The 27,500-nt window shown below is 38.8% G+C and overlaps 1 protein-coding gene across 2 annotated transcripts in view; it reads right to left on the reverse strand.

Moving 5' to 3' along the window:
- LOC128686683 (protein cueball) overlaps window positions 1-27,500 on the reverse strand; it is a 210,176-nt gene that overhangs the window by 163,780 nt on the left and 18,896 nt on the right. For both annotated transcript variants that reach the window (XM_070084307.1, XM_070084308.1), the window contains exon 2: window positions 3,316-3,567. In XM_070084307.1, the coding sequence (XP_069940408.1) occupies window positions 3,316-3,567 (252 nt within the window). The remainder of the gene's footprint in view (window positions 1-3,315; window positions 3,568-27,500) is intronic.

Raw genomic sequence — 27,500 nt, forward strand, 5'->3', positions numbered from 1 at the left:
GTACTCACCTAGTTGAGGTTGCAGGGGTCGAGTCCGAGCTCCTGGCCCCGCCTCTTCACTGATCGCTACTAGGTCACTCTCCCTGAACCATGAGCTTTATCATACCTCTGCTTAAAGCTATGTATGGATCCTGCCTCCACTACATCGCTTCCCAAACTACTCCATTTACTGACTACTCTGTGGCTGAAGAGATACTTCCTAACATCCCTGTGATTCATCTGTGTCTTCAACTTCCAACTGTGTCCCCTTGTTACCGTGTCCTATCTCTGGAACATCCTGTCTTTGTCCACCTTGTCAATACCTATCAGTATTTTGTATGTCGTTATCATGTCCCCCCATCTCTCCTGTCCTCCAGTGTCGTCAGATTGATTTCCCTTAACCTCTCCTCGTAGGACATACCTCTTAGCTCTGGGACTAGTCTTGTTGCAAACCTTTGCCCTTTCTCTATTTTCTTTATGTGCTTGGCTAGGTGTGAGTTCCAGACTGGTGCCGCATACTCCAATATGGGCCTAACGTACATGGTGTACAGGGTCCTGAACGATTCCTTATTAAGATGTGTGTGTGTGTGTGGGGGGGTGTAGGGGTGTATGTACTCACCTATTTGTGGTTGCAAGGGTCAAATCATAGCTCCGGGCCCTGCCTCTTCACTGATTGCTACTAGGTCATCTTTCTCCCTGCTCCATGAGCTTTATCAAACCTCGCCTTAAAACTATGTATGGTTCCCGCCTCCACTACATCACTTTCTAGGCTATTCCACTGCCTGACAACTCTATGACTGAAGAAATACTTCCTAACATCCCTTAGACTCATCTAAGTCTTCAGCTTCCAACTGTGACCCCATGTTTCTGTGTCCCATCTCTGGAACATCCTGTCTTTATCCACCTTGTCTATTTCACGCAGTATTTTGTCATTATCATGTTTCCCCTGACCCTCCTGTCCTCCAGTGTCGTCAGCCCAATTTCCCTTAACCTTTCTACGTAGGACAATCCTCTTAGCTCTGGGACTAGTCTTGTTGCAAACCTTTGCACTTTCAAATTTCTTGACATGCTTGACCAGGTGTGGATTACAAACTGGTGCTGTGTACTCCCTCTCTAAGGACCCATGGAGAGATGTTGTCTGCTCCCACTGCCTTTGAGGTATCAAGTTCACATAGCAGCTTCTTCACCTACTCAGCTGTGTGTATTTCATCCAGCACTTGTTAGTGTACCTCCCTATTCTGAATTCCTGGAGTCCTTCCTGTCTCCACTGTAAATACTTTCTTTAAATCTCATGTTGAGCTTCTCACATACCTCTTAGTCATTTCTTGTGAGCTCCCCATCATCCTTCCTAAGTCCGATTACCTGGTTCTTGACTGTTGCTTTCCTCCTGATGTGGCTATACAACAGCTTTGGATCAGACTTGATTTTCAATGCTATGTTATTTTTGTACTGTCGCTGAGCCTCCCTTCTTATCTGTGCATATTCGTTTCTGGCTCTTCGGTTGGTCTCTTTATTTTCTTGGGTCCTTTGTCATCTGTACCTTTTCCACTCTCTAGTACACATAGTTTTTGCCTCCCTACACCTTTGGGTGAACCAAGGACTCGTTCTGGTCTTCATATTATTTCTGTTTCCCTTAAGAACAAACCTCTCCTCTGTCTCCTTGCATTTTGTTGTCACATAGTCCATCAGTTCTTTTACTGGTTTTCCTGCTAGTTCTCTCTCCCACTGAATGTCTTGCAGGAAGTTCCTCATGCCTGTGTAGTCCCCCCTTTTGTAGTTTGGTTTTCCCATCCTATTCCTGCTACTCTCTCCACTTGAAGCTTAACTATGTAGCCAAAGCACAGAACCACATGATCACGAGCTCCAAGGGGCCTTTCATACATGATATCCTCGATGTCTGAACTACTCAAGGTGAATACAAGGTCCAGTCTTGCTGGATCATCCTCACCTCTCTCTCTTGTAATGTCTCTAACATGTTGATGCATGAGGTTTTCCAGTACCACATCCATCATCTTGGCTTTCCATGTTTCGGGACCCCCATGGGGTTCCATGTTTTCCCATTCAATCTCCTTGTGATTGAAATCACCCATAACTAGAAACTTTGCTCCCCCATGTGAGCTCTTCTGGCCACACGCACATACGAACGTGTATGTGTGTGTGTGTACTCACCTAGTTGTACTCACCTAGATGAGGATGCAGGGGTTGAGTCCTAGCTCCTGGCCCTGCCTCTTCACTGGTCACTACTAGGCCACTCTCCCTGAACTGTGAGCTTTATCACACCTCTGCTTACAGCTATGTATGGATCCTGCCTCCACTACATCACTTCCCAAACTATTCCACTTCCTGACTACTCTGTGGCTGAAGAAATACTTCCTAGCATCCCTGTGATTCATCTGTGTCTTCAACTTCCAACTGTGTCCTCTTGTTGCTGTGTCCCATCCCTGGAACATCCTGTCTTTGTCCGCCTTGTCAATTCCTCTCAGTATTTTGAATGTCATTATCATGTCCCCCCATCTCTCCTGTCCTCCAGTGTTGTTAGGTCGATTTCCCTTAACCTCTCCTCGTAAGACATACCCCTTAGCTCTGGGACTAGTCTTGTTGCAAACCTTTGCACTTTTAGTTTCTTTACGTGCTTGGCTAGGTGTGGGTTCCAAACTGGTGCCGCATACTCCAATATGGGCCTAACATACACGGTGTACAGGGTCCTGAACGATTCCTTATTAAGATGTCGGAATGCTGTTCTGAGGTTTGCTAGGCGCCCATATGCTGCAGCATGTGTGTGTGTGTGTGTGTGTGTGTGTGTGTGTGTGTGTGTGTGTGTGTGTGTGTGTGTGTGTGTGTGTGTGTACTCACCTATTTGTGGTTGCAGGGGTCGATTCATAGCTCCTGGCCCCGCCTCTTCGCTGTGTGTGTGTGTGCGTGTGTGTGTGTGTGTGTGTGTGTGTGTGTGTGTGTGTGTGTGTGTGTGTGTGTGTGTGCACGCACGCATGCATGCACATTGTGTGTATGTGTGCACGTGTGTGCATATGCATTCTCACATGTGTGCGTATGTGTGTGCACGTGTGTGCATATGCATTCTCACATGTGTGCATGTGTGTGTGCACATGCATGCTCATGTGGCATGTATGGATGTTTGTGCACACTTCTTCATGTATGTATATTTGTTTACATGCATGTGCACACATAATGTGTACAAGTGCCCATGTGTGTGTGCATGCACACTCATTTGTGCCTTTTACTGAATGCCACAAATACAAGGGAAAACAATAAATAGGAATTCAACAACAAACTGATATAAAGTATATACATAAATGGTAAAGAGCTGCACTTGACTTACCTTTGACTACTGCATGAGTGGCTGTCACTTTGTAGTCCGAGTCCAGGGAAAGAGCGAAGATCTTGGTGTCGTCATGCACAGCATCAGCTATAAAAAGTCGATTGCCCTGCAAATCATAAGTTAGGCCTATTGGGAAAGAGAGGCCATTTGGAAGTGGTAAGACTAGGGATTCCCATTGGCGAGGCAAATTTTGAGTCATTTTATCCACATCGCGAAGCAAGAGAATGTCATGTTTATACACAGCTGCCAAATCTGAAAAAAAAAAAGAGAGGAATAATCTGTAATGCAATACATAAAAATTATTTATTTTTGTGAGCAAATTTCTTTAGGGTTTGCACACAATCAATAATCAGACCAATTAAATAGGCTACATTTATTATACTGCTTCAAATACACACATGTATGTATAACTCAAAATATTTCTCTAAAAGAGAAAGATGAAGTTGTGACTTTATGATGGTCCAGGATGGACCAAAACATTCATCCCAAGTTTCCTCTCCTAAGTGTGGGTTATTTGTGAATTATTCCAGTCATGGTATTGTGACTTTTATTCTTCTTTAGAACAATAAAGAGTTGATGAGTGAGTGAAAGCCACATCTGCTGATTTACAAAATATCTTTGCAAGTACAGTAGTCCACACCAGTCTTTCATTATTCATGTACTTATAGAAATAATTATTATTATTATTACAGATGCTGTGTTGAAGTTCTGCAGTTATTGTTAGTCATTACTGTACTCCATGCTGTTTAACCCTTTCAGGGTCCATCCCGTAGATCTACGGCTTTACGTTCAGGGTCCAAACCGTAGATCTACGCCATGAACTCAGCTCACTCTGATAAACTGTGTGGTACATTTGGGCCTAGATATGAGAGAATACATCTATGTGGTATGTGTGCACCACATAAAACAAATCCTGCAGCACACTGTGTATAATGAGAGAGAAAAAACTAAGACCATGATTTTCGATTAAAACAGCAACTTTGCAGTGTTTTTTCATGTATTTTTTATAGTTGTATTTGCGATTTCTTGGTATCATTTGATAGAATGGAAGACATATTACAGAAATAGAGATGATTTTGATTAGTTTTAGCACTGAAAATGGCTTGAAACTGAGCTCAAAGTAGCGGAAATGTTAAATTTTTGCAGATGTTCAAGAGTAAACAAACAACCTCACACATCTAATACACACCAGCTGGTGGGTCTAACATACATTCACAAATGTGGTGATGATATTTATACAATTATTACAATATTGCATAATGGTAAATCTTCTATTTTTTGGTGTGAATAAAAATTCATTATGTGAATAAAAAATAAAAATGGAATTTATTTGTAAAGCCTCAAAACATAACTAATAAACAGAGGAAATGTTAGTTTAGTGCCAGGAATATCTACATTGTTTATTCTGGACCCTATTTTGAAATTGGAATATTTTGAACTGTGTGTTAAATTGGCCAAATTACCAATTTCCAATCACTTTAGATTGTAGTTGAAACAGTTGACCTGGCGATTTCTTGTGCTCAATCGATAGAATAGAAGTAATACTAGTGAAACAGCTAAGAATTTGGTCGACTGGAATAATATAATTGGCCTAAAATGGGAGTCAAAATCGGCAAAATCGCCGATTCGTAAATATCGCTGACACATCAAAATTCACGAGAGCATAATTTCGTCAATTTTCCATCAAATTTCGTACTTTTTGTTTTATTACCTTCACAAAAAGATTCTCTACCATTTCATAAGAAAAAATAACAATTTTTTTTTTTTAAATTCTTGGACACTGAGGCACCACTTCAGATTTTGGCCTTGGACCCTGAAGGGGTTAAGATGAACAACTGTTGGTCAAAAATTTTAACAGCTTTCTCAATCAACACACATTATTTAAGAAAATACCCTAATTCACCGTTGCTGAGGTGATAAGATAAGTATCAGATCTATTCTATTACTCCATCTTAACCCTTTCAGGGTCGGCAGGCCCTCTCCTAAACTTGTTCTCAGAGTCGAAAAAAAAAAAAAAAAAAAAAAAATTCTTGTGAAATGATAGGGAATCTTTTCCTGAACATAATGACACCAAAAGTATGAAATTTGATGGAAAACTTACGGAATTATGCTCTCGCGAAGTTAGCGGTCTCGACGATGTTTACGCATCAGCAATTTCGCCCACTTTGAGCCCTATTTTCGGCCATTTCCAATGTACCAGTCGATAAAAATCATACCTATTTTGGTAGAACTCCATTTTTTCTATCGAATGAATACAAGAAACTACCCATTACCGATTTTAACTATAAAATAGTCAGAAATTGGCAATTTTGCCAATTTCACACAAATTTCAAAAGATGGCAATTTCCAAATAGGGTCCAGAATAAACAAGACAGACATTCCTGACTCTAAAATAACATTTCCTCTGTTCATTAGTCACGTCCCCAGGCCTCTGTTATATTTCCTTTGCTTTCCACTTTGAATTTTTATTCTCACAAAAAATAGAACATTTACTGTTATGCAGACTACTGCATTAGTGAAGAAATAGTGTAGAAATGGTATAAATAAGATCAGCGCACTTGTGAAAGAATATTAGACTCACCAGTTGATGTGTATTGGACACATGGCATGATTTGTTTACTTTTGAACTTTGACAAAAATCGAACATTTCTGCTACTTTGAACCCAATTTCAAGGTACTTTTCATTGTAAAACCAATAAGAATCATCTCATTTCCGTAATATGTCTTCCATTCTATAAAATGAGACCAGGAAAACTAAAGTACAACCATAAATACCATACGAAAATACACTGCAAAGTCGCTGTTTTAAACCAAAAACATGGACAGTTTTTTTTTTCTCATTATGCACTGTGTGCTGCAGGAATTTTTTTATACTTCGCACACTGACCACATAGACCCATTCTTTCATATGTAGGCCTACCAGCTTTCTCTCGCTAGATTTGAAGGCGCTATAATTTATGCGTACTAGTATGGCACCGACCCTGGCGTGCAAGCCGTACTAGTATGACACCAACCCTGAAAGGGTTAAAGGTAAAGATCAGCACTCCCAAGGTAATACATGTTTCATAACACAATTTTCCCCATTAAATAAAGTGTTATGTTGTTAATTGTAGTTTGAACTCTGGTGTTCATTAACACAAACTCAAGAGTATTAAGAACAAAAAAAGGCACAATACCATGACTGGAACAATACACAAATAATCTGCACATAGGAGAGAGAAATTTATGATGATGTTTCAGTCCATTTACAAGTCACACTAACAAATGAAGGTGAGACAGCCATTATATATAGGAGATCACAGTCCCCCTATTGACTGGTCCTCTACTAAAACTGTCTACCCTTCTCTAGCATTCACAGATGCTATCTGTTGAAGTATCCCTTATACACAACTTTCCTAATATGAATCTTAGTCCTGGCTTTGTCTCTGTAGATACCTTCCTCTCTCATTACACTGCCAAATGCTCCAAACTTCAAAATATATATAACTAACCCCCCTTCTTTTCCTTTCCTATTTTTCTCCTTTCTTCTGCCCAGGTGTGTTCAGTTTTCAGATTTTTTTTACCTCCTGTGCTTTAGGTCCCACCCTTGTGAGTCATTAGCTATCCTGCAGTGCTCCTTTTTCTTGTCCTTAGACTTACTCCACTTCTACATCTACTACTAGTACTACTCTATTATTGCTACTACCACTACAGGTCCATCATCACAAATCCGGCAATCAGACATCCAGTTCCATCAATTATTCGGCACTAATTTTGGCTTGCATAATTTCAAATTTCCAGGGTCACCACACCAACCTGCTGGTACTGTCTGGTGGTGCTACTTGCTGCATAAGTAAGTAAGTAAGTTTATTCAGGTATACACAAATAGTTACATACATTATCATACATAGCAGCATGTGTGTAGAGAACCTAGGATAACCCAAAAAAGTCAGACAGAGTGACTTATTTCCACTGGGGTCCTTTTACCGTATTATTATAATATAAAGGTTATAATATCTTATCCCAATTTCTTTTTCTCCATTTATTGTTATAACCTGCTTACTTTTAGCCCTAGCCATGGTTCCAAACAATAAAAGAAATGCTTCTTGTTGTGCAAAGCACCTATTCAGTACATTGGCCATTAAAGATAAGGTGGTTTTGAAGCCACTGTCAGTTGCCATGAGCTCAGACTTGTGATGCAGGGGAATGTGCTTTATTATTACACTAATATCAACACTATGGCTTATTTTCCTATCACAATTGATCTAATATGACATAATAAACATTATAAATAACATAAAACATGTTAAATACTCCAGAACAAATAATATTTGGCATAATACCGAGCAGTTCGACGGAGGTATGAAGAGGATATGGGATACAAATACCATTCTCCTATCCCTGTCATGGGGCTTAGAGAAAACGGGGTATAGCACAGGGCTACGATATACACTCGTACTGCACCATAAAACTGAAACAAAAAGCTATTTTTCTCTACACAGATTATCACACATAGCAGCATATGCGTAGAGAACCTAGGATAACCCAAAAAAAATCAGACAAAGCAGCTTATTTCTAGTACCTAGGTTGGGCTAGCCATACATGATTTTTGGTAAATATTCAATTCCCAGGAAGGGTAGAAACATTGGGCGTGTTTATTTACACGTTGTCTATGTTCACCCATCAGTAAATGGGTACCTGGGTGTTAGTGGACTGGTGTGGGTGTTATCCTGGGACACTGACCTAATTTGCCTGAAATGCTTAGCATAACAAGGGGCTTTCTATATAGTAGTATGTCACTGATGTCAGCTAGGCCCATATACCACGTATATGTACGTGTAATAAATAAAGATATTATTACTATTATTATTATTATTTTCTCTCAGTTGTTTGCTGGGCTATCTTATTGGAACTTGGGCAATGTATGATGGAAAGATGCTTCTTAACGTACACCAAAAAATGAAAAAAAACAGACGATAAATAACGGAGTTCACTTCTCAAACCATTAGTGGCCCCATAGCGGTATACACATACAGTGGACCTTCAACCAACGATGGCATCGTCTAACGTTAAATCCGACTAGCGATACATTTTAACGCAAAAATTTTGCCTCGACTAGCGCTAAAAAACTTGAGTAACACGATTCGTTCTGTATGAGACACGTCCACTTGTGGCCAGTGTTTACAAGCCAGCCAACCACCACAGTCCCATCCAAACATACAATCGGAACATTTCATATTATCACAGCCTTTTTAGTGATTGCACCTGCAAAATAAGTCACCATGGGCCCCAAGAAAGCTTCTAGTGCCAACCCTACAGCAAAAAGGGTGAGAATTACTATGGATATGAAGAAAGAGATCATTGCTAAGTATGAAAGTGGAGTGCGTGTCTCTGAGCTGGCCAGGTTGTACACAAAACCCCAATCAACCATCGCTACTATTGTGGCCAAGAAAACGGCAATCAAGGAAGCTGTTCTTGACAAAGGTGCAACTATGTTTTCGAAACTGAGGTCGCAAGTGATAGAAGATGTTGAGAGACTGTTATTGGTGTGGATAAATGAGAAACAGATAGCAGGAGATAGCATCTCTCAAGCGATCATATGTGAAAAGGCTAGGAAGTTGCATGACAATTTAATTAAAAAAATGCCAGCAACTAGTGGTGATGTGAGTGAATTTAAGGCCAGCAAAGGTTGGTTTGAGAGATTTAAGAATCGTAGTGGCATACATAGTGTGATAAGGCATGGTGAGGCTGCCAGTTCGGACCACAAAGCGGCTGAAAAATATGTGCAGGAATTCAAGGAGTACATAGACAGTGAAGGACTGAAACCTGAACAAGTGTTTAATTGTGACGAAACAGGCCTGTTTTGGAAGAAAATGCCAAGCAGGACCTACATTACTCAGGAGGAAAAGGCACTCCCAGGACATAAGCCTATGAAAGACAGGCTTACTCTGTTGATGTGTGCCAATGCTAGTGGTGATTGCAAAGTGAAGCCTTTATTGGTGTATCACTCTGAAACTCCCAGTGTGTTCAGGAAAAACAATGTTCTCAAGGCTAATTTGTGTGTGCTGTGGAGGGCAAACAGTAAGGCATGGGTCACTAGGGACTTTTTCTATGACTGGTTACACCATGCATTTGCCCCCACTGTGGAAAATTACCTCCTGGAAAATAAATTGGACCTTAAGTCCCTCCTGGTATTAGACAATGCTCCTGGTCATCCTTCAGACTTGGCAGAGCGAGTTTCTGTGGACATGAGCTTCATTAAGGTGAAGTTTTTGCCTCCTAATACCACTCCTCTCCTGCAGCCCATGGACCAGCAGGTCATTGCAAACTTCAAAAAACTGTACACAAAAGCTATGTTTGAAAGGTGCTTTGTAGTGACCTCAGAAACTCAATTGACTCTAAGAGAGTTTTGGAGAGCATCCTCAATTGTGTAAACATTATAGGTAAGGTTTGGGAGGAAGTGACTAAGAGGACCTTGAACTCTGCTTGGAAAAAACTATGGCCAGAATGTGTAGACAAAAGGGATTTTGAAGGGTTTGAGGCTAACCCTGGGAATCCTATGCCAGTTGAGGAATCCATTGTGGCATTGGTGAAGTCCTTGGGGTTGGAGGTTAGTGGAGATGATGTGGAAGAGTTGGTGGAGGAGGACAATGAAGAACTAACCACTGATGAGCTGCTAGATCATCTTCAACAGCAAGAGGCCACACCTGAGGAAACTGCTTTGGAGGAGGGGATAGAGAAACTGAAGAAGTTGCCTACTTCAAAGATTAAGGAAATGTGTGCAATGTGGCTTAAAGTGCAAACCTTTTTTGATGAAAATCACCCTGACACAGCTACTGCAAGCCATGTTGGCAACCTGTACACTGACAATGTTGTGAAACACTTTAGGAATGTCATAAAGGAACGGGAGGTACAGGCCTCTATGGACAGATATGTTGTGCGACAGAGGTCCAGTGACTCTCAAGCTGGTCCTAGTGGGATTAAAAGAAGAAGGGAAGTAACCCCAGAAAAGGACTTACCACCTCAAGTCCTAATGGAAGGAGATTCCCCTTCTAAACACTAACACCATCAACACTCTCCCCTCCTCCCATCCCATCAATCATCACCAGATCTTCAATAAAGGTAAGTGTCATGTAACTGTGCATGTCTTCTTCAGTTTGTGTGTATTAAAATTAATATTTCATGTGGTAAAAAATTTTTTTTTCCATACTCTGGGGTGTCAGGAACGAATTAATTTGATTTCCATTATTTCTTATGGGGAAAATTAACTTGACTAACGATAATTTCGATTAATAATGAGCTCTCAGGAGGGGTGTAAATGTTGTAGTTTAAAAACTGTAGTGTAAAGCACCCTTCTGGCAAGACAGTGATGGAGTGAATGATGGTGAAAGTTTTTCTTTTTCGGGCCACCCTGCCTTGGTGGGAATCGGCCAGTGTGATAATAAAAAAAAAAAAAATAATGAGCTCTCAGGAACGGATTAATATCGTTGGTCGAGAGTCCACTGTATTCCACTATTTCTAGTGCTTGTAACCACTAAATAAGCCACCACGGGTCCCAAGAAAGCTTCTAGTGCCAAGCCTGTGCTAAAACGGGTGAGAATTACGATGGAAATGAAGGAGGAAATCATTGAAAAATACGAGAGTGGAGTGCTTATGGCTGAGTTGGAAAGGCAATACAACAAATCACATTTAACCATCAGTACTATCTTGGCGAACAGACAGGCAATCAAGGAAGCTGTTGTTGCATAAGGTTCAAGTATGTTTTCAAAACGGAGACCACAAACAGTTGAAGAGGTAGAGAGACTGTTATTGGTATGGATAAACGAAAAACAATCATCAGGTGATAGTGTTTCTCAGTCTATAATTTTTGAAATGGCAAGGAAGTTGCATGATGATCTCGTTAAGAAAATGCCTCAAAATGGTGAATTTAAGGCCAGCAAAGGCTGGTTTGAGAGATTTAAGATTCATAGTGGTATACACAGTGTGGTAACGCATGGTGAGGCTGCCAGTTCAGACAAAAATGCGGCTGAAAAATATGTGAAGGACTTTAACGAATACATAGAGACTGAAAACCTAAAAAACTGTTAATTGTGACAAAACAGGCCTGTTTTGGAAGAAAATGCTAAACAGGACCTACATAACTCAGGAGGAAAAGGCACTCCCAGCACATAAGCCTATGAAAGACAGGCTGACATTAATGTTGTGTAGTAATGCTATTGGTGATTGCAAAGTGAAGCCTTGATTGGTGTATCACTCTGGAACTCCCAGTGTGTTCAGGAAAAACAGTATTGTCAAGGGTAATTTGCTGTGGAGATCAAACAGTAAGGCATGGGTCACTAGGGTATTTTTCTTGGACTGGTTTTATGGGGTGTTTGGCCACACTGTGACAAAATACCTCCAGGAAAAGAAATTGCCACTCAAGTGCCTCCTGGTAATGGACAATGCTCCTGCTCATCCTCACGACTTGCAAGAGGAAATTACAGGGGAGTTTGGTTTCGTTAAGGTGAAGTTTTTGCCTCCTAATATAACTCCTCTCCTCCAGCCCATGGACTAGCAGGTCATTTCAAACTTCAAAAAACTCTACACAAAAGCAGTGTTTCAAAAGTGCTTTTAAGTGACCTCAGACACTCAATTGACCCTACGAGAGTTTTGGAAAGATCACTTCAATATCCTCAGTTGTGTAAACCTTATAGGTAAGGCTTGGGAGGGAGTGACTAAGAAGACCTTAAACTCTGCTTGGAGGAAACTGTGGCCAGAATGTGTAGAACAGAGGGATGTTGAAGGATTTGGGGCTAACCCTCAGGAGGCTATGCCAGTAGTGGAAGCTATTGTGTCACTGGGTAAGTCCTTGGGGTTGGAGGTGTGACAAGGATGTGGAAGAATTGGTGCAGAACGACGAGGGAGAACTAACCAAGTCAGACCTGCAAGAGCTTCAGGAACAACAGCAGCAGATCACATCTCAGGAATGTTCTTCAGAGCAGGATGAAGAGAGACAGAAGATGACTTCATCAAGGATTAGGGAAATGTGTTCAATGTTTACAAAGGTGCAAGCATTTATTGAAGAATTTTATCCTGTCACCGAAGTTGCAAGCCGCATCGGCAACATGTACAATGACACTCTTGTGTCCCATTTTAGGGAAAACCTAAGGGCAAGTGAGAAACAGAGCTCTCTGGACAACTATTTTGGTTGGCAGGGGTCCAGTGTAATTTTTTTTTTTTTTTTCAGACTTTGGGGTATCAGGAACAGATTAATTCTATTTCCATTATTTCTTATGGATTAATTTAACTCGACCAACGGCAATTTCGACCAACGGCAAGCCCTCTGGAATGGATTAATGCCGTTGGATGAGGGCCCACTGTATATAATTATATATTACATATACAGTAGGGCCCCACTTATACGGCGGGTTAGGTTCCAGGCTGTCGCCGGAAAGCAGAATGCCATTTTTTCCATTTATAAATGCCAGACAACAAGTTTACACTAAATTATATTAAGTTAGTAATAGACCTAGGCATTAAAAACACACAAAGTAAAATATAATCACAGTACATTCATTACTTATCTTAAAGTATTTGTAATCTTAATTAATGTAGGGAGAGAGGTGAGTAGTACTTATTCGTAGGAAGTCAGGTGTAGGTAGCCCTGGTTCCCCGTCTCATATTTAATATGATATTTAAAACATCCCAGAGTTAAAATACACATATAGTAACTCACTATTTACCTTAAAATATGTGTAGTCTTAATATAGGAAGAGAGGTGAGTAGTATTTATTTGTAGGAAGACAGTGTAGGTAGCCGGTAGGTGTAGCCCGCCTGGGCTACACCTACCGGCTACCTACACTGTGGCCCAGAGCCATATTATTAACATCGACATACCTTGTTCACTGAATTTAATTATTTCTAACAACTACCATTAGATGCCATCATAAACGAAGGGAGAAGTAATGAATAATTCATGCCGAAAATTGTAAACAAAAGCGGAGTGGGGGAGTGGCTGGGCCAAACGCAGATTCATACACGTTTTCTCTGATGGCTGAGCAGAGAAAACGCAATGTTGTCCCTCCGGTCGGCTACCACAAAGGTCCACAAGTATTATTATCAGAGCACATATAAAATATGCAATAAATGCCAGACAACAAGTTTACACTAACTTATATTAAGTTAGCAATAGAAATAGGCATTAAAAACACAATACAAGGTAAGATACACACAGAGTACACTTATTACTTATCTTAAAATATTAATATTAATGTGTGAGAGGTGAGTGGCAGGGTGTTTATTTTATCAAATCAGAATGGCACACCATCATCCTCTAACTTGGCACTTAAAGCAAGAGGCTTATGACTCCTCTTTTTATCACAGCTAAGCTTAGACACCATCGTCAATGAGAGCCAACTAGTTAACGAAAGAGTAAACGAGAGAGAGAACAAGATACAGAGTTCAGACAATGTAAGAATACAAACTGAACAGGTAGTGGGCGATCACTTGGTCAGGCGAAATAAATGCGTATTAATATGTGTCTACTTTTAGTTCATTCACGTACGTTTGTAAAACATTTACCTCAGTTTTTTTTATTATAATAATAATTACCTCAAAATACAAAAACTCTTACATTGTGTATAAGCTGTACAAGTTAGTACAGAATAAACAACTAGCAAAACACCATTTTTAGAGTGAATGAAATTATTATCATCATCATGGTAATAAAAAGCACTAAGCCCACAAGGGTCATGAATTGCTATATATAGAGTGAAGGCATATGAAAAGAATATTTTTCTACAGTTATCCCCCAGTTTTACTAGAGAAAACGTAGTTCTTCCGACACTACCTACACAGCTGCTTTGTAAACAAATCTTATATTTACGTCAATATTTATTCTGTGTGTATGTATCTTGTTTATATGCTATGTAACGGGTTTCATATATAATTTTGAGAAAAATATAGATGGATCAATGAAATTGCCTATATTAAGACATTACGTCTCTACCTCCCGGCAGCGGCAGCAGCGACTTCCAAGCTCCGTACTTTTCTCCAATTATCAGAGCTACCAATGCTCCTATGATGACCTAGTTACAAGCAAAACTGCACTACCCAACGTAGCACCCAGAATGACCAAAGATTACCAACAGTGAAACCTACAAATCGAAAATAATAGAGATCAAAGGAAGACTGCCCACAAACCGTAAGCAACACCCCGCTGCCAGCCGAACAACGTAACCCTAAGCTTTGTATAACTACAACTTCTTCTTAACTACAACAATTCCTGTAGTACTATGAGGCGCAATCTAAGAGGAAACAGCACCAAGGCCAGCAAGAAAACATCGAAAAATCAACTATTCAACAAGTGTAGCCAGGAGGACGCCGGCCCAGCAACCACCCCACTCACCACCGCTCAAGGCGACACCACAACAATAACAACAAACATGGCTGCCACCAGCCCATCCTCCCCTCTCTTCCCCGGATTCAACCTACCAAGTAGTCTCTCAGGTATGACCAACGATCCAGATACCCTAAAGACATGCATCTCCAACTTAGTTATTGAAAATATGAATCTTCGAGAGACGCTAACAAAACAAGACACCAGGATGACACAACTCGAGAACAAAATCCTCAGTCTTGAACAAAAGTTATCAACACCAGGAATGACTAACTGTGACAAGACCATCCAAACAGTCATAGATAGCCATACCCAACAAATAATATCTCTTAATACAAAGGTTGAAGAAGCAGTAAAAGAATGGAACAACAACTTAGATAACCAGTTCAGTGACTACTTTGCTCTCCAAGAAGATAAAATTGAACAAGATAAATTATCGGACGCAGTCATAGTTAACAGTCCACTTTTTCCCAGTGATATGAACCAAACAAACAGTAAAGAAATTACTCTGCAGATCATAAAGGACCAAACAAGTGTTATTGTACCAGAGTCTGAAATAAAAGAAGCCAGGTTACTAGGATCCCATGGTAGAAAAAGTGTTATGCTTAGATTCCAATCACATGACAGGAAAAAAGACTTAATTATTGCATCTTTTAAAGTAAAGAAAGAGGTATACATAAACGAGTGTCTTACCAAAAAACGTCAGAACCTCCTGTATAGAGTCAGAAAACTTAAGCGGGAGAATAACGACACAATACACCAATGCTTCACACGGGATGGGAAAATTCTTGTTAGGAAAACAAATGTAGGTCAACTGTACACAATCACGAACGAGAATGATCTATCACGATTTCTCAGGGATACTAATCTTACAGAGAATAACTAAACAATGTCCAACTTAAAAGCCTATGTAGTGTAGTGTATTTTTTGCTCCATTATTGTTCAAATTTCATTGTACAATCTCTTAGTAATTAAATAATCAACTACCTCATTTTGTGATTTACTAGTAAGCATAAGTCACCTTATGTAATTTTCTTATTTACTATTGTTTGCTTAAACATTAGCTGAATTGATACTTTCTCTGTCCATATTACTACCTCATATTTTTTTAAATACTATCAATTGATATTATTATTTTTTATTATCACACTGGCCGATTCCCACCAAGGCAGGGTGGCCCGAAAAAGAAAAACTTTCACCATCATTCACTCCATCACTGTCTTGCCAGAAGGGTGCTTTACACTACAGTTTTTAAACTGCAACATTAACACCCCTCCTTCAGAGTGCAGGCACTGTACTTCCCATCTCCAGGACTCAAGTCCGGCCTGCCGGTTTCCCTGAATCCCTTCATAAATGTTACTTTGCTCACACTCCAACAGCACGTCAAGTATTAAAAACCATTTGTCTCCATTCACTCCTATCAAACACGCTCACGCATGCCTGCTGGAAGTCCAAGCCCCTCGCACACAAAACCTCCTTTACCCCCTCCCTCCAACCTTTCCTAGGCCGACCCCTACCCCGCCTTCCTTCCACTACAGACTGATACACTCTTGAAGTCATTCTGTTTCGCTCCATTCTCTCTACATGTCCGAACCACCTCAACAACCCTTCCTCAGCCCTCTGGACAACAGTTTTGGTAATCCCGCACCTCCTCCTAACTTCCAAACTACGAATTCTCTGCATTATATTCACACCACACATTGCCCTCAGACATGACATCTCCACTGCCTCCAGCCTTCTCCTCGCTGCAACATTCATCACCCACACTTCACACCCATATAAGAGCATTGGTAAAACTACACTTTCATACATTCCCCTCTTCGCCTCCAAGGACAAAGTTTTTTGTCTCCACAGACTCCTAAGTGCACCACTCACTCTTTTTCCCTCATCAATTCTATGATTCACTTCATCTTTCATAGACCCATCTGCTGACACGTCCACTCCCAAATATCTGAATACGTTCACCTCCTCCATACTCTCTCCCTCCAATCTGATATCCAATCTTTCATCACCTAATCTTTTTGTTATCCTCATAACCTTACTCTTTCCTGTATTCACCTTTAATTTTCTTCTTTTGCACACCCTACCAAATTCATCCACCAATCTCTGCAACTTCTCTTCAGAATCTCCCAAGAGCACAGTGTCATCAGCAAAGAGCAGCTGTGACAACTCCCACTTTGTGTGTGATTCTTTATCTTTTAACTCCACGCCTCTTGCCAAGACCCTCGCATTTACTTCTCTTACAACCCCATCTATAAATATATTAAACAACCACAGTGACATCACACATCCTTGTCTAAGGCCTACTTTTACTGGGAAAAAATTTCCCTCTTTCCTACATACTCTAACTTGAGCCTCACTATCCTCGTAAAAACTCTTCACTGCTTTCAGTAACCTACCTCCTACACCATACACTTGCAACATCTGCCACATTGCACCCCTATCCACCCTGTCATACGCCTTTTCCAAATCCATAAATGCCACAAAGACCTCTTTAGCCTTATCTAAATACTGTTCACTTATATGTTTCACTGTAAACACCTGGTCCACACACCCCCTACCTTTCCTAAAGCCTCCTTGTTCATCTGCTATCCTATTCTCCGTCTTACTCTTAATTCTTTCAATTATAACTCTACCATACACTTTACCAGGTATACTCAACAGACTTATCCCCCTATAATTTTTGCACTCTCTTTTATCCCCTTTGCCTTTATACAAAGGAACTATGCATGCTCTCTGCCAATCCCTAGGTACCTTACCCTCTTCCATACATTTATTAAATAATTGCACCAACCACTCCAAAACTATATCCCCACCTGCTTTTAACATTTCTATCTTTATCCCATCAATCCCGGCTGCCTTACTAAAATTAATAATTATCATTTTTACCATAATTTCAATTTACTCTTAACATTTTTGACATTTAATAACCATTACTTGTCTAATTACCTTTACCGGTTTTAATACCACATTTACTATCTTAGAGTACTCTTAACCTTGTACTGCCATATAACCTCTAGTATAACTACCAGTGCAATATTGAATGAAATAAACATTACTTTTTCACTTTTTTTGTAATCATTATTACTTACCAAAATTTTATTAAACACCATATTTACTACCAGTCAATTTTACTTTTGTACATTAAACATTATTTTATACTTCCCATAACATTTTGTTGCCAAATTATCAAGTTTGTATATTCAACTCCTACCTTTATATTATCCTTTGTACCTGTGTACCTGTCTACCATCTTACTATCATATTATAACCAAGACATTACCATTGTTATTTTTTACTATTATTCTTTTGGTACTTTAATTGTGAATTTTATTTTGTCAATTTAAATCTAGTTATACTCTTGATCTTGTCAACAACCTATACCAGACTCTAGTGCAATTGCAAGTACCATTTCAATTTGTATTTTTATATTATAAGTTTATATTATAATTCCTACTCTAAGATTGTTTTCATATCTTAGTGACTATATTGTGTGTACAATTAGTGTAAATTTCAATTATATTATTGTTCAAGGCCCTTAACTATCTTTTGCTAACTAGTACCAACTACCTCATATATCTTTTTTTTTGTTCTACTTTTTTTTATTCTTTTGCTACCTTACCTTGTATATTTTATCTTGTCAATTTAAATCTAGTTATACTCTAATTCTTGTAAACAACTTATATAACACCTTAGTGCAATTACAATTGAGAGTCTTGTGCCTTTTTTATATTATTAGATTAAACTCAGTTGTACTATAGTCAATACCAAATTCATTATATTAGACCATATTGCAATTACTAGCGAGAGACTGGTGCTATTTATAATTTGTATTTTTATATTATTAGATTAAATCTAGTTGTACTATAGCTCACTCTAGCTCAAAACATAGACTCCACAAAAGTCATTATATTAGACCTTAGTGCAATTACAAGCGAGAGTCTTGTTCTATTTTAAATTTGTATTTTTATATTACTAGTTTATACCTAGTTGTACTTTAGTTCATTCCAGCACAACACATAGACAACAACTTCATTATGTGTAGTAGTGACTATACTCTATATGACCAAAATACTCTAGCTATATACTTATCCAAGCTTCCCACCACTACAGATATCAGTACTAGAACTCAACACATAACTCAGGATATAAATAACCATAATTTAAACCTAGAAGATGATTGATCACGTTGACCCTGATCTAAACCTCCATAATCTGACACCCAATCAAAACCTATTGGAAAGTAACTGCCTTTATTACACAGCATCACAAGCCAGCACTATCCTAAACAATGCTAAAAGCCTATCAGTACTTAACTACAACATCAGGTCCTTAAGCAAACACTATGATGACCTCCTGGCACTCCTTGAATCACTAAAGACACCCTTCTCCTGCATTATTCTTACTGAGACCTGGCTTAAGCAGGACACAATAGATATCTACCCTCTACCAGGATACACAGCAATTCACAACTGCAGACCAAACCAAGTTGGGGGTGGTATTGCAATCTATTACTCTAACCAATTATCTTGTATTAGCACCACTTGCTTTAGTGATGAATATGGGGAATACATTTTTGCTAATTTTACTGTAAAAAACCTTTACCTCACACAAACATCCCAAATTTCAGTGAGAAATTAAAGTCACTAATAACAGACAGACAAATGAATAAGCACCACCTTCTCTTAGCTGGAGACTTCAACATCAACCTTGGCTTACTTGATGATCAGCCTGTAACTGATTTCATCAACAATATGAACAACACACTTCTCATACCAACAATAACTAAACCAACCAGGCTCACTGAGACAAGTGCAACCATAATAGACCACATATGGACCAATATACTAGCCCCCCTTAAATCAGGGATAATCACAGATAGCACTACAGACCATTACCCTACCTTCCTCCTGACAAACATTAATAAACCACCACTTGAATACAACAAAGTCTCATTTAGACTCCATGACGAGGCCTCAATAAGGAAGTTCACAACTGACCTAGAGATTGTTGACTGGCCTACAGAATTCTCCAAGGCCAATGGTATTGATGACTGGACAGACATTTTTCTTAACAAATTACTTAGACTATACAACAAACATTGTCCTATAAAAACGAAACAGATCACAAACAAATGGCTTGGTTGCCCATCGCTAACCAGCACCATTCTGAAATCCATTGACAAGAAACACCAATATGAAAAGCAATATAGACAGGGCTTAATACACAAAGATATTCTTAAACACTATTCATCAGTTCTCACCAAAGCAATAAAGAAAGCGAAACAACTATACTACTCCAGTAGATTCAGAGACACTAGAGGAGATATAAAAAAGACCTGGAAAACACTCTCTCAGATTCTAGGGACCCACAAACTGAAAAAAAACAAGAATATTGTCCTAAGTAAACCTAATGAAACACCACTACATCCCACTGACACAGCTAACAAGATAAACGACTTCTTCTCAACCATAGGATCTAATCTCGCCAATAAAATCCCACATACTAATGCCCATGCCGGGGACTACCTAGATGGGAATTTCCCAAATTCCTTCTATCTTGCACCAACTGAGCCCTCGGAAGTCACCGAGATTATAAAGTCACTTAAAAACAACTCGGGGAATCTGTCTAATGTCCCACCATTACTGTACAAGCGAGCGGCCCATATCCTTTCGCATGCTATTTCATTACTTTTTAACAAGTCAATAGAGACTAGCACCTTCCTGAAACTACTCAAGATGGCAAGGGTTACACCAATACATAAAGGTGGTGACCCTACAGACTTAAACAACTATAGGCCAATATCAAACTTACCATTGCTATCCAAAATCTTTGAGAAACTCATGCACAGGAGACTATATTCATTTATAACAGCACAAAACATACTCAATCCCTGCCAATTTGGATTTAGGAAAATAAAAGCACTAATGATGCAATCATAAAAATGCTAGATCTGCTTTACACAGCATTGGAAAATAAGGAATATCCACTAGGAATTTTTATTGACCTAAGAAAAGCTTTTGACACAGTAGACCACGACATCCTACTCCACAAACTTGACCATTACGGTATAAGAGGCCATGCGCTTGCTTATTTCAAATCTTACCTTACTAATAGGTATCAGTATGTTACCATTAAAGACACAGCATCAACAACACAGCCACTTGATACTGGAGTTCCGCAGGGAAGTGTCCTTGGTCCCCTGCTCTTCCTCATATACATCAATGATCTTCCAAACGTATCCCAACACCTGAAACCCATTCTCTTTGCTGACGACACGACTTATGTCATCTATCACCCTAATCTTGCCACCCTCAACACCATTGTTAACGAGGAGCTGATCAAAATATCGACTTGGATGACAGCCAATAAACTTACGCTTAACATTGACAAAACCTACTATATTATGTTTGGTAGCAGAGCAGGAGATGCACAAATTAACATTGAGATCGACAACACTAATTACCAGACATAATGAGGGCAAATTCCTAGGCCTATACCTTGACAACAACCTGAATTTCAGCACCCATATCCAACACATAACCAAAAAAGTATCCAAAACAGTTGGGATCCTCTCCAAGATACGATACTACGTGCCGCAAAATGCCCTTCTCACACTATACCACTCACTTATTTATCCATACCTCACCTATGCTATTTGTGCTTGGGGATCAACTGCAGCAACACAACTAAAGCCAATTATAACCCAACAAAAAGCTGCAGTAAGAATAACCACTAAATCCCATCCCTGGCAACACACCCCCCCACTCTTCATAGATCTAAACTTACTCCCTGTTCAGTACATCCACACTTACTACTGTGCAATCTACATCTACAGGACCTTAAACTCCAATATCAACCTTGACCTAAAACGCTTTCTTAATAGTTGTGACAGAACCCACAGGCATAACACCAGACACAAACATCTCTACGACATTCCCCATGTCCGACTAAACCTTTACAAAAATTCAATGTATGTCAAAGGCCCTAAAATCTGGAACACCCTACCTGAGAACTCTAGAACTGCAGACACATTCATCACCTTCAAAACTACCATTAGAAAACATCTTATCTCCCTGATAAACCCCATCAACTAACTACACGAATACCACCTGGTGGTTCACACTTACACTCACTCACAAATTTGACCATAAACAGAAATATTAATCTCAATCTTAAAATAATGAATCCTATGATACTCCAATACTGAAACTATGTACTGTGCCAAAACAAAAGCATTCACATTGCTAAACTCACAAACTAGTATTTAGTCACTTAGCCATAATACCAACTTACCTCATAATTTGTAATATTTTAAAATAAAGAATTAAACTAAGTCTGCCTGAAATGCCTAGCCATGCTAGGCGTTCTAGTGGTACACTCTGTAATCATTATTTAACTACATGTAAACCACACAACAACCAAATTCTGTAAATTCAACATTGTAATCTTTATAGAGAATAAACTTTGATTTTGAATTTGAATTTGAATTTAATGTGCCCAAGAGTGATTATTATTACTTAGTATTGGCGTCATGAGAAGAGAGAGACTTAGCGATTTTAATGTGTACCTGCACACCAGCACAGTGTGCAAGTACGTATATTTAGCTACAGGTACACATAAGCATAATTGTCAGAGTACATATGAAATATGCAGTAACTTTAAAACACTTGAAATTTTGGAAACTTTCTGGCATAATAGATGTGGTCACATAGGATGTAAACAAACCGGGTGGGGCGCACCATATTTGAAAGACCGCTTGCCGTATAGCAAATTTTGGTCATAATTTGACATTGCCGTATTAGTGGAATGCCGTAAGGCAAAATGCCGTAAAGCAGGGCCCTACTGTGTGTGTAATAATATATATATATATATATATATATATATATATATATATATATATATATTTTAACAAGTCGGCCGTCTCCCACCGAGGCAGGGTGACCCAAAAAAGAAAGAAAATCCCCAAAAAAGAAAATACTTTCATCATCATTCAACACTTTCACCACACTCACACATTATCACTGCTTTTGCAGAGGTGCTCAGAATACAACAGTTTAGAAGCATATACGTATAAAGATACACAACATATCCCTCCAAACTGCCAATATCCTAAACCCCTCCTTTAAAGTGCAGGCATTGTACTTCCCATTTCCAGGACTCAAGTCCGACTATATGAAAATAACCGGTTTCCCTGAATCCCTTCACTAAACATTACCCTGCTCACACTCCAACAGATCGTCAGGTCCCAAGTATCATTCGTCTCCATTCACTCCTATCTAACATGCTCATGCACGCTTGCTGGAAGTCCAAGCCCCTCGCCCAAAAAACCTCCTTTACCCCCTCTTTCCAACCCTTTCGAGGACGACCCCTACCCCTCCTTCCTTTCCCTATAGATTTATATGCTTTCCATGTCATTCTACTTTGATCCATTCTCTCTAAATGACCAAACCACCTCAACAACCCCTCTTCTGCCCTCTTACTAATACTTTTATTAACTCCACACCTTCTCCTAATTTCCACACTCCGAATTTTCTGCATAATATTTACACCACACATTGCCCTTAGACAGGACATCTCCACTGCCTCCAACCGTCTCCTCGCTGCTGCATTTACCACCCAAGTTTCACATCCATATAAGAGTGTTGGTACTACTATACTTTCATACATTCCCTTCTTTGCCTCCATAGATAACGTTTTTTGACTCCACATATACCTCAACGCACCACTCACCTTTTTTCCCTCATCAATTCTATGATTAACCTCATCCTTCATAAATCCATCCGCCGACACGTCAACTCCCAAGTATCTGAAAACATTCACTTCTTCCATACTCCTCCTCCCCAATTTGATATCCAATTTTTCTTTATCTAAATCATTTGATACCCTCATCACCTTACTCTTTTCTATGTTCACTTTCAACTTTCTACCTTTACACACATTCTCAAACTCATCCACTAACCTTTGCAATTTTTCTTTAGAATCTCCCATAAGCACAGTATCATCAGCAAAAAGTAACTGTGTCAATTCCCATTTTGAATTTGATTCCCCATAATTTAATCCCACCCCTCTCCCGAACACCCTAGCATTTACTTTTTTTACAACCCCATCTATAAATATATTAAACAACCATGGTGACATTACACATCCCTGTCTAAGACCTACTTTTACCGGGAAGTAATCTCCCTCTCTTCTACAAACCCTAACCTGAGCCTCACTATCCTCATAGAAGCTCTTTACAGAATTTAGTAACTTACCACTTATTCCATATACTTGCAACATCTGCCACATTGCTCCTCTATCCACTCTATCATATGCCTTTTCTAAATCCATAAATGCAATAAAAACTTCCCTACCTTTATCTAAATACTGTTCACATATATGCTTAAATGTAAACACTCGATCTACACATCCCCTACCCACTCTGAAGCCTCCCTGCTCATCCGCAATCCTACATTCTGTCTTACCTCTAATTCTTTCAATTATAACCCTACCGTATACTTTTCCTGGTATACTCAGTAAACTTATTCCTCTATAATTTTTACAATCTCTTTTGTCCCCTTTCCCTTTATATAAAGGGACTATACATGCTCTCTGCCAATCCCTAGGTACCTTCCCCTCTTTCATACATTTATTAAACAAAAGTACCAACCACTCCAACACTATATCCTCCCCTGCTTTTAACATTTCTGTCATGATCCCATCAGTTCCAGCTGCTTTACCCCCTTTCATTCTACGTAATGCCTCACGTACCTCCACCACACTTACATTCTGCTCTTCTTCACTCCTAAAAGATGGTATACCTCCCTGGCCAGTGCATGCAATTACCGCCTCCCTTTCTTCCTCAACATTTAAAAGTTCCTCAAAATATTCTCGCCATCTACCTAATACCTCCCTCTCCCCAACTACTAACTCCCCTACTCTGTTTTTAACTGACAAATCCATACTTTCCCTAGGCTTTCTTAACTTGTTTAACTCACTCCAAAACTTTCTCTTATTTTCATTAAAATTTCTTGACAGTGCCTCTCCCACTCTATCATCTGCTCTCCTTTTGCATTCTCTCACCACTCTCTTCACCTTTCTTTTACTCTCCATATACTCTGCTCTTCTTATAACACTTCTGCTTTGTAAAAACCTCTCATAAGCTACCTTTTTCTCTTTTATCACACCCTTTACTTCATCATTCCACCAATCACTCCTCTTCCCTCCTGCCCCCACCCTCCTATAACCACAAACTTCTGCCCCACATTCTAATACTGCATTTTTAAAACTATTCCAACCCTCTTCAACCCCCCCACTACTCATCTTTGCACTAGCCCACCTTTCTGCCAATAGTCGCTTATATCTCGCCCGAACTTCCTCCTCCCTTAGTTTATACACTTTCACCTCCCTCTTACTTGTTGTTGCCACCTTCCTCTTTTCCCATCTACCTCTTACTCTAACTGTAGCTACAACTAAATAATGATCCGATATATCAGTTGCCCCTCTATAAACATGTACATCCTGGAGCCTACCCATCAACCTTTTATCCATCAATACATAATCTAACAAACTACTTTCATTACGTGCTACATCATACCTTGTATATTTATTTATCCTCTTTTTCATAAAATATGTATTACTTATTACCAAATTTCTTTCTACACATAGCTCAATTAAAGGCTCCCCATTTACATTTACCCCTGGCACCCCAAATTTACCTACTACTCCCTCCATAACATTTTTACCCACTTTAGCATTGAAATCCCCAACCACCATTACTCTCACACTTGATTCAAAACTCCCCACGCATTCACTCAACATTTCCCAGAATCTCTCTCTCACCTCTACACTTCTCTCTTCTCCAGGTGCATACTCTTACTATAACCCACTTTTCACATCCAATCTTTTTTTTTTACTCCACACACACACATATATATATATGTCGTGCCGAATATGTAAAACTGGTCAATTAGCAAGAACTCATTTAAAATTAAGTCCTTTCTGAAATTTTCTCTTATACGTTTAAATATATATTTTTTTCATTAATGTTAATGTAAAAAGTTTTAATTTTGCATCAAAAGAATCTTAGAAAACTTACCTAACCTTATTAAAACAAGAACAATTTATTTTAGCATAACCCAACTAAATATATTTTAGATTTGTTTACAATAATTTAATACTAAACAAACACAGTGAAATATATTTTTTTCGTCAGGTTCAGAATGATTTTGGTGAAATTATTGCATACACAAATTTTCACTTGTCCTATATGGCAAGATGAGCGTTGCTATTTAAGCCAAGATGGCAAGTTCTGCCTATTCGGCACGACATATATATATATATATATATATATATATATATATATATATATATATATATATATATATATATATATATATATATATATATATATATATATATATATATATATATATATATATTCATATAATACACACACAGTAGGGCCCCGCTTTACGGCGTTTCACTTTACGGCGTTCCGCTAATACGGTCATTTCAAATTATGACCAAAACTCGCTATACGGCTCCCCCCACATGACTTTCTAATACGGTCACCGCGCCCCACCCAGTTTGTTTACATTCTCTGTGAGATCTGTAAGCACTAAGTCTCTCCATTATGTCTGGAAACTCCAAAATTTTAAGTGTTTTTAAAAGTTATTTCATATTTTATATATACTCTGATAATTATACTTATGTATACCTGTACCTAAATAAACTTACACACTGTGCTGGCATGCACGTACACATTAAAATCAGTAAGTGTGTTCTTTGTCTCCAGACGTCATATTAGTAATGATAATAATAATCACCGAGTCTCATTTAAATGTCGTATATTACGTTAATATACACATTTTCATTAATCCATCTATGATATTTTTTCAAAATTATATAATAAACACGATGCATAACATATAAATATGATCAATACACCCCGCAGTAGAATAAATAAACATAAATATGAGATGTGGTAGCAGACGACTTGCACAAGGGACGCCATGTTAGAAATAATAAAAATAATAATAATAATCACCGAGTCTCATTAAATATCGTATATTACGTTAATATACACATTTTCAATAATCCATCCATGATATTTTTTTCAAAAATTATATAATAAACATGATACATTACATATAAAGATGATAAATACACCCCACAATAGAATAAATAAACATAAATATGAGATGTGGTAGCCAGATAACTTGTACAAGTGATGCCAAGAATAACATTTTCTCTAATCTAACACGAGAAAATGTGTTACTGGGGGTAACTGTAGAAAATTATTCCTTTCGTATGTATGTAAGTTTATTCAGGCATACACAAATATAGTTACATAGATTATCATACATAACAACATATGTGTAGAGAACCCAGGATAACCCAAGTCAGAGTGACTTATTTCCATTGCCTTCACTCAGAGCATCATTTCTTCTCAAAATGATGTTACATGAGAATGGGGGTGTTCTTCTTTATTTATTCTACCGTATCAATGTAGAGACAACCTGTGCACAATGTAACTTGTACACAAACCAGACGTGTACACTTTGTTTACAAAACTTACTTTCCTTGGTTTGTTTACATAACTCTGCGCCTGTCCTCTCTCATGCACTCATACTTTCTCTCTCTCATTTATTCGTTTTATCTCATTTACTTACTCCTGACCCTACATTAAGACTACAAATATTTTAAGGTAAGTAATGAGTGAACTGTGTATACATTTTATTGTTCTGGGATGCTTAAATATCATAGAATATATGTGTGGGTGGGTTGGCCTGGTATGGTAGCCCGGCTGACTATCATACATATCACACTTGATTTTTTACAATAA

This window comes from Cherax quadricarinatus, chromosome 12, assembly GCF_038502225.1.
Source record: "Cherax quadricarinatus isolate ZL_2023a chromosome 12, ASM3850222v1, whole genome shotgun sequence".
Classification (NCBI taxonomy): domain Eukaryota; kingdom Metazoa; phylum Arthropoda; class Malacostraca; order Decapoda; family Parastacidae; genus Cherax; species Cherax quadricarinatus.